This window comes from Nicotiana attenuata, unplaced genomic scaffold, assembly GCF_001879085.1.
Source record: "Nicotiana attenuata strain UT unplaced genomic scaffold, NIATTr2, whole genome shotgun sequence".
NCBI lineage: Eukaryota > Viridiplantae > Streptophyta > Magnoliopsida > Solanales > Solanaceae > Nicotiana > Nicotiana attenuata.
Genome location: NW_017674722.1, coordinates 28007 through 37513, shown reverse-complemented (window position 1 = coordinate 37513; position 9507 = coordinate 28007). Strand labels below are relative to the sequence as shown.

Below are 9507 nucleotides of genomic sequence, written 5' to 3'. Positions count from 1 at the left end.
TGCAAGGAATTTTCAAATCTTATGCAAAGTGAGTTCGAAATGAGTATGATGGGAGAACTAACTTTCTTCCTTGGACTTCAAATCCAACAATCTAAAGAAGGAACGATCATATGTAAGACCAAATATACAAAGGAATTGATCCAAAAATTCGATATGAGCAATGCTAAAGCTATTGGCACACTAATGAGTCCTTCAACAAGTCTCGACAAAGACGAACAAGGAAGTCCTGTTGATGAAACTAAGTATCGTGGAATGATTGACTCACTTCTTTATCTAACTGCTAGTTGACCGGATATTATGTTTGGTGTCTGTAAATGTGCCAGGTTTCAGTCAGCTCCTAAGAATCACATCTGACTGCAGTAAAAAGAATTATTCGATATCTTATTGGAACTGTCTCTCATAGATTATGGTATCCTCGTTCTAACACGTTTGAATTAGAAGGTTTTTCATATGCTGATCTTGCAGGTGATAAGTAAGATAGAAAAATCACACGTGGAACATGTCAATTACTTGGAAAAGCATTGATATCTTGGAACAGTAAAAAACAAGGATCAGTTGCATTATCCACGACTGAGGATGAATACATTGCTATTGGACAATGTTGTGCACAATTACTATGGATGTCTCATCAACTTGGTGACTATGATTTATCTTTTAAGCCTATACCAATTTTTTGCGATAATTCTAGTGCTATATGCCTCTCTGAAAAATCCTGTGCATCATTCTAGGGCAAAGCATATAGATATCAAGCATCATTTTATTAGAGATCATGTTCTTAAAGGAAACATAGAACTATCTTTTGTTGGAAATACTGATCAATTAGCGGATATTTTTACTAAGCCTTTATTAGAAGAAAGATTTTGCTATCTAAGAGAATTACTTGGCATTATTTTCATTAATCGTTAATATTAGGACCTATGTGCTATTAGTTTTTGTTCTGTATGCCTAATGTTTTATTTCCTTTCTTAATCATTAATTGCGCCTCCTATTTCCCTCTCTTTTCCTCTCTTTTCACATCAGTTTCAGCATTCAAAGAAGGAAAACCAATTATCACATCTGATCAACTAACACTCTTTCCTTTTCCGTACTCAACCATCAGAAACCCTCTTTTCTAATGCTGAAACTTCTTTTAAATCTCCATCGTCTCCATCGCCTAGAAACCCTTCTCAGAAGCTTTCCCCAACTAGAAACTCTTCAATGGCCATACACCCTAAAAATCCCTCTGCCTTCACCAGGAAGAGCACTCGCTCCAGAGCAAAACCCCCTTCTCAGCCCCCAGAACAAGTAGACCTAGGGTATGATCATTCTGAAGGTTTTGCCTCTTCTCAGGCTGATTTGTCTGATCACTCTCATACCTTAGGAGAAAAAGCTTTGGGAAAATGACCTATGAAAGAACCCCCTATTTCCTTTACTCCAAATAAGTCAAAATAGATCTTTCCAGTTCCCTAGAGTCAGACCTAAATTTCTGGGATTCTCCAAATAGGGACTTTTTCATCGCCTTGAAAGACAAGCCTATTGCTCGTGGGAGGGTTGTCGACCTTGATGACATGGAAGCCCTAAATTGTAAGGTAAAAGATCTTTTCGTTTATCAAGGGTGGTCAAAGTTCTTTTCCGTTCCTCCGCCTAAGGTCTATGAGCCCCTAGTGAGAATGTTTTATGCAAATTTTCGCTCTAGTAAGTCTGATAAGTTGGAGTCCTTAGTGTTAGGAAAGCGTATTGTCCTTGATTGTGCCATGTTTGATTCAATCTTTCAGTGTAAGTGTTCTGATTTTCCCATGCTTTTCAAAAATTCCTGGCTCGATGATTTTGAAATTTCCTTTGATCAAGCTAAAAGGTGTATTGCTGAGTGTCCATCTGAGTCTCTCCCAAACCAGTTAGGACCTAGTGATGTTAGTTTCAAAACTCATGTTCTGGCCCACATTGTTGCAACCACTCTGCTTCCTCGTACTGGCTCTTTCTCAACCTTCTCTCAAAGAGACACCTTTCTGGTCTATTGCCTTGTGACAAAATTCAAGATCAAGCTGTCCTCCTGGGTCATCAACTTTATGATTGAAAGTGCTAATGATCCCACTAGTCTACCCTATGGCATAGCCATCACTCACATTCTGGAAGCTCATAATATTTCCATCTCTGAATATCCCTTTATCTCTGTTTCAAAATATTACAATTCCAGAGCTTTTGCGAGTATGGGGTATATGTGTGTGAAAGACTCATTGGTTAAGAAACAAGAAGGAGAAGTCAAGCATGCTCAAACCGATTCTTAATTCAAACCTTCAGCTTCCCATCCTAGCCACAGTGATCCTGACCTTGCTGAAAAGCTTAGTGCCATTGACAATCAGCTATCTACAATGAAAGATCTTCTCACTGCCACTCATTCCACTGTTGATAACATTCATGCTATCTCCATAGAAACAGGGTCTATTGTTTCCAAGATAAGAGTTACAGTTCTCAGAGTAAGGGAAAACACATTCAAGGAGGTTCATGACAGGCTTGATTGAATGAGTGTTTCAGCCAATGCCAGCTTTGATCGACTGAAGGAGGCGATTTGCAATACTCTTACCTATTTTCTGCGCCGTTAATATGGAAGTTTAACACAATTTTTTTGCTGTGCTGTTTTTGGACTGGATAATCAATCGGTGGATGATTTTTTTTTGTTTTGCTATAACTTTGCAAGAATATCATGCTATAAATCCTGTTTTAGTATGAAGTCTGTTTTACTATTCCCTCTTTGGTGATGTCAAAAAGGGGGAGAAAGGATATATGTATTTGTACAGGTACATACAAGGATAAGTCGAGGATAAGTCGACTGAAGGGAAAGTGCAGGTAGCAGCTCACGGCACCTCTTGAGGGGGAGTCATAGATCCTGCAGAAGAAGTCAACTACAAGAGTTGTTGCCAGAGAAAGTCAACTGCTCTCATTAGGGGGAGTAAAATACAGGGAAGCCAATTGATGTTTATACATACATACATACATACATACATACATATATATATACATACATACATACATACATACATACACACACACACACACACACACACACACACATATATATATATATATATATATATATATATATATATATATATATATATATATATATATATATATAATTTTGTCATCATCAAAAAGAAGGAGACTGTTAGATATGATTTTAATGATGAAAATAATATATTTATTCTTTGTATATGAGCTCATGGAAAGCATTCAAGATTGAAGGAATCAATCAGAGAAGATCAAGGAAAGCATCCAAGATTGAAGGAATCAATGATAGTGTTCAATACTGACGGAATCAATTAAGGTTAGACTGAAGGAATCAATCAATCAAGAGTATCGAAGATCTTGCAAGATAATCAATCACGTATGCTAAATCTGGAAGGACCAAGATTCAAGGAAGGATATCCGGTGCTATCAAGTCATGTATAAGGGAAGTCATTAAAGCCCTCTCGCCAAGACAAAGCCGTTGCCGAATAACCTTATTCTTGGAAAGAATCAATCTCTTTCTGAGGATCAAATCTCTCGGATTGGCAAATCTCTTCAGAAATCAAGCCTCTCTCAAAGTATTTAATCTCGTCTCTGTACCTTAGCACATATACTTTGATCGAACCAAATACCCTCTTTGTTCTACTGCAAACAAATATTGTAGTTCTACTAGATCTGCTGTGTAACAAGTTAGAGAATGGTGAGGCATTGTATCAAAGAGAAACGAGTGATATAGGAATTGAGCTATCGGTGTAGATCACACCATTCACTGTGTACTCGAGAAACTCATTCACTGAAAGAGAACTCCCTTGCAATCCAAGGGGACTGGACTAGAATTCACATTGAATCCAAACCAGTATAAAAATTCCAGTGTCTTTAATTCCTGCATTTAATTTCTGCATCTTAAATTCTGTCCTTACTGTTATCAAGTTATTACATCTAGTCAACTAATTTGAAAACTAGTCAATTGATAGCGATTAATATTTAAAAATAAATAATTCACCCCCCCCCCCCCCCACTTGTTCTTTCAAGAAATCTTATTTGCGTTCCTCGCTGCCGTTTTTATTGTTAGAATTCTGCAATAACAAATGAATTTTTTGGTGAACGTGTTATTTCAGCAAACATGAAATAAAAGAATTACTGTCAAATTGGTGAGAGTGGCATCAAAATCAACTCTTTAGTTTCAAAATAAAATCTTGAAATGAGTTCAATGTTTAGACCATGGGTTATGTCGTCAGCATCGGCGCCGGAAGTTCAAGCAATGTTTAGACTGATGTTTATTTTAATTTATTTTTGTATATTAAGATAACATAAACAGAAAATGAATTTGAAATATCCCGGTGATATCTTGACCTTTAAAATTTTTAGTGACACATGGTAGCATCCTACAGTACAATTGAGAAATACTTGAGGAAAAAATACTGGAGGGGATTCCTTCCTGTTTTCTTCAATGCATGCACGTCCTTTAATACGAAAAGTCATATCTTAACAATTAAAGTTGAGAAAAATGGTTATTCTCGCTCGGTGTTGATACCAAATCAAACAATTTAATCTTAAAACTTAAATATTAAAGTGAAGAAATTCGCTGATCATTTAACCATTGAGAATATATTAAATTCATGTCTTGCAATTATTGTTTTGGTATAACACCAAATGCCAATAAGTTCTTTCCTTGTTGAGTACGTGCCATCCTAGATGTAACATTTGATTCTTAATTGTCCTCAAATATTCCATATGGGCTGGAAATTTCCATAGCAGAATTATTTCCATGTGAAATATTCTGTTGATGGAAAGGATTTATAGCACTGGCCTGCATACTTTGTTGATTTATAGCTGCTTCCAATCTTTGTTGCTCGTGCAAACTTGGTGGCCTTGAGGATCCTCCAACTCCTAAGAAATCAACTGTCAACAAGTCATTATTTCCATTGTGTCCTAACACTGTACGTTGGTTCCTGACACTAGAGCTATCATTTGTATTGTTATTCTCTTGATCATGTTCAGTATTAATGTTTTGATGATCATTGCTCATTAGTATCCCACTGTACATTCCCATGTCATTCATAACTGCTGCTAAATTTGGCTGATGATTGTTAGTATTATTATCTGGTTGTGTTTGGAAATTCTCATAGAGTGAGGGGCTAACATAAGGACCAGCCATTGCACTTGTCACGAAGCTTTTTTGCATCATAGGGGAATTAATACTATTACCAGCAGTTGCCCCCATTTGGGCCGCTTTTTGCAAAAGCGCAGTTGCTGACATTGGAGCTTGGCCCTGGCCTGGCCCATTTTTACTACTGTCTTGGAGATAGTTGAAATTTGATGGGATGTTGGAGCTAAGTTGAAGTCCTGAAGATGATGACGCTACACTTCTTGGGCTACCAAAAAGGTTACCTGTGTTGAAGACATTATATTGTTAAATAAATAAATAGTAAATCTTGTCGGTTATTTGTCTATAATCAGTATATAATTTATGTATACAAGCTAAGAAAAACAAAAGAATAGTGAAGAATTAACCTAATAGCCGTCTGCGCAACCATTTAAACTAAAAATAACTGTCGTTAGTGTCGTATGTATAATATGTGTATAATCATGTATAATCAATGTGCATCTATGTAAATAGTGAATTCGGCTGGCTACTTGTGTAAAGATTCCATAGATAAAAATACATTTTTTTCCTAAACTTTTAAATGAGATAGTCATATATACGATTTAACTACCTGACGTGGTCGAGAACATGCCACCTGCAGCCATATTATTGTTCATGGACTTGAATGGAATGGAAAAAAGTTCCTGAGGGAGTGATTTTAGTGGGGTTTTGAGATCAAAGTTGTTGCAGTCGGATAACCCCAAGGAGGCATTTGATGACATGAGGCCATGCATTTGGCCACTTTGCAAATTGGGTTCCATATTATTGTTCATTATTAGACCTTGGTTCACTTTGTTGTTTTCTTCAGCCAATGCATCACAGAAAGCTCTATGTGTGATAAAGCTGTCCCTCCTGCACATCAATGAACCTCCGTATATCACTAATTATCAATTTTATTATACAAAAAGTTATCTGTAATAAATACAGTACCTTAAAGTAATAACTTGATTTTCGATACTTTTTATACCGTCCATAATAGAACTTAAATTCTTTCAAAAGTATTTTTCAAAATCTAAAGATCATTAATGGATTCTGTATATATAGGAATACATACACCATATTTTATTTGAACAAAAACCGTGTAGCTAGCTAGGTAGTAGGTAATTTTAATTAGAAGAGAACATTGGACGTGACAGTCACTTATATTGGGTAAACTAACAAAGGGAAGAATTTGATTTAATCACAGAATTGAATCGGGTCTCATCCCTTTGATTCAGTCTTGGATTAACGTGAAATGCAGTCCATTTTATTTCACAAGTATGTATGTGAATTTATTTTCTTCTCTAGAAGAAAGGACTGAAAATATTATGAGAACACAAACTAATAACCTGGAGAAAATGGTACCGCAGTCACATTTGTATTCTCTTGTCCCACAAGTCTTCTGATGAGCCTTCCAGTCAGATTGCACGGCATATTTTTTGGAACATTTATCACATTTCCATTTCTTTTCTCCATGTTTACGGCTATAATGTTTTTTAATTCCAGTAAGATCACCCAAAGCACGAGCCGGATTGTGGTGCACGCAAGTTGGCTCTGGACATATGTAAACGCGCTTCCTCACTTCAGTTGTACTTCTTTGCCTAAGCTTCCAAGGGAGATTATGTCCCCTCCTATGCAACTGCAAGTTTTGGTCCCTCTGAAATCCCTTGTTGCAAATCTCACACACGAATCTGTTCGTCGCCATGAGAGTTGTTGGTGATAGGGCGATGACTTCTGCATTTGGATCTACAAGAATTTCAAGAAGAGTAATTGACAATTAGACACGTGGTGATTATAGAATATATCCTTGAACAAGAAGTACTGGATTCTAAAAATTCTGAACACCTAACCAGTTCAGATATTCATGACCAAATGGTAGTGAATTTTAGAATTCTTGAACAACAAACAAACAATTCAGATATTCACAATCAAGAAGTACTGAAGTCTAGGAAGAGCAAATTTCTTTAATGATTAGAAGTGTACGTACTACTCATATATATATATATAACATTCTAAGTGGTGTGTGGGTCACCAAAAAAGAAAAAATGGAAAAAGTGCATTTCATCTTAGTTCCAATTAAGCAATTATTGACCCTTTTTGCAAGATGAGGATTTGTCCATTTAAAACAAGCTTAGAGTCAAAGGTTTCCCCATCATGCATGGCACAGAAAAATTTGCTAAATTGCTCATTGTAGTAATACATGTTACTACGTTTCTACTTATACGTTCACATTAGATCAAAGAAAACAAATTAAGGATACAATTCAACATGCAGTTTCAATATTCTTAACATAACTAGCTTAATTTCAAGAATCGAAACATTATTTGTTAAATATAATCTATGGAGAAAAACTCGTTTGACTCTCGAAATTCGAAATACGTCACATAAGTTGGGACAGATAGCGTTGTTTTACCCGGAGTTCCAGGAAGGTTTCTCTTCTTCTTAGCAAGAGGCTGCTGCTTATTCTGCTGTTGCTGGGATTGTGAACTGGACCCATTACTAGTAGTAGTAATAGAGGAAATATTATTTGAAGTCTTCAAATGGGCTGCTTGATTATGTTTCTGAACTTGCTGATCTCCACTGTTCCCTGAAGAGAAACTGCCTTCTTCTCCTGATATATTTGACATCTAGAAACTCCACTATAATATATTTCAAGAATTTTTGTTTATTTTAGCTTTAATTTGTTGTTTCCCACTTTTTTGTTTAGTTGTTGGTGCAAAAGGGGTTGAAGGAGATTTGTTTCTTTGGGAGAATAACTTAAATCTTGGAATATAATGTGGTATGATCGAGTAGAGGAAGACAAAAACCAGGGAACTCTCTCCTATATTTCTGCTTGTCTTCTTGGCTTATACTACTATATATAGTGTGGATATAAAGACAATTGATGTGGAAAGGCCCCTAATTAACTTTCTATAATTTGCTTTTTTACTATAATTCATTAGCCTGCTTTCATATTTATCCCTCCATCTAATGGCTCCCTCCCCCTCTTTCCCACGGATATATACGTACACTAATTAATAGTATAAATATATTTTTACATAATCAGTATTGGATAATTTGTGATAGCATGTCGTCATTATTTAATTTCTACGAGTATTACAGATTTTACTTGCAATGATCTTGTAACTGAACTGATTGTGTGAATAGTTTGTACTTAGTCAATGTATAAAATTTAAACTCAAACAAGCTCAAAAGAGAAAAGAGAAATCTAAGGGAAAGAATAAATAAAAATTGACTACAATACACCCAGGAAGGAAAACTTAAGAAAATGAAAAAAACTGAAAAATGCGTTCATTTCCAAAGGGTGTCTGTGTGTGTATTTTTTCTTCTTCTTATATTTGTATAAAAAAATTGGCAGTATACTAGTGATACTCAGTTCTACGTCACGCCTTGTTTTGATTGAATTTTCACTTATGATTAACGTAGCATCATAATTCAAAAAGGAGTGTTCTAATTGTTGGTGCAAATTAAAAGAGAAATAAAAAAGAAAAACTTGATTATCACAAACCTAGGGAGAATAAATCTAAGAGGAAAAAAAGGGTAAGAAGAAAGCACCAAATTTAGTACATAAAAGTAAAACAAAACTTTGAATCAGTTCCTAGTGTGAAAGACAAACTACAACAAATATTCAAAAGAAATAATTTTAGTAGTGGCCAGTGCTTACTTGATGTGATGCAGCAAATAATGTGACAAATATCACAATGACTATTATTTTGCTAATTCTCTCTAGTATATAGTATATTCCTTTTTTCTACTTCTGAATTTCCGTGCAAGGGCACATTATAAGAGTTGAAATAAATAGGACAAAGAGTTAGTTAAATATATCTCCCTACATGTAACCCCTAAACTTAGCTAGCGTTTGGTTATAGATTCTCAAATTTATTTTAAAAAATTTGATTTGGGTGAAGTTTTGTTTGAAGATGAAAATCTATCCGGACATAATTTTTCAAAACATATTTAACTTTTTTTTGAAAAAATCTAAAATGTGACTTATACCAATAAGTTCTAAAAACTATCAAAAATACCCAACAATACCAAACAAACAAACTAGCTAATCTTGTATATGCAGAACCTTCATTGATACCAATCATTATCATTATCACAAACCATAGTCCCGGACATAGATAAGTTTGGCACAAAAATATCATTTTTATAATGAGCTACATAATACACTATCCTAAAACCATAACCTGATATTTTAATAGCAACAGCTAATAACATAATTACTAGCCACAATAATTCGTCAAATTACAATAATATTACAAGATCCATCAGTCCAAAAGAAAATGCTAGTAATTAGCTGGTGGTTAGTTATGTCATAATAATTGGTGGACTTTTTTATAAAATATAAAGTTTGGGATAACTTTTGAAGTTGTTAAGAATCCAACGGTGACATTTTG

General features: G+C 35.0%; 1 protein-coding gene across 1 annotated transcript; it reads right to left on the bottom strand.

Moving 5' to 3' along the window:
- Positions 1-4693: 4693 nt before the first annotated feature.
- On the bottom strand, positions 4694-7734 carry LOC109219173 (protein indeterminate-domain 2-like). The gene is made up of 4 exons (XM_019383605.1): positions 7521-7734; positions 6457-6853; positions 5700-5980; positions 4694-5373 (listed from the first exon to the last, which is right to left on the bottom strand). The coding sequence occupies exons 1-4, from the start codon at positions 7732-7734 to the stop codon at positions 4694-4696; spliced, it is 1572 nt and encodes a 523-aa protein (XP_019239150.1).
- Positions 7735-9507: the final 1773 nt, after the last annotated feature.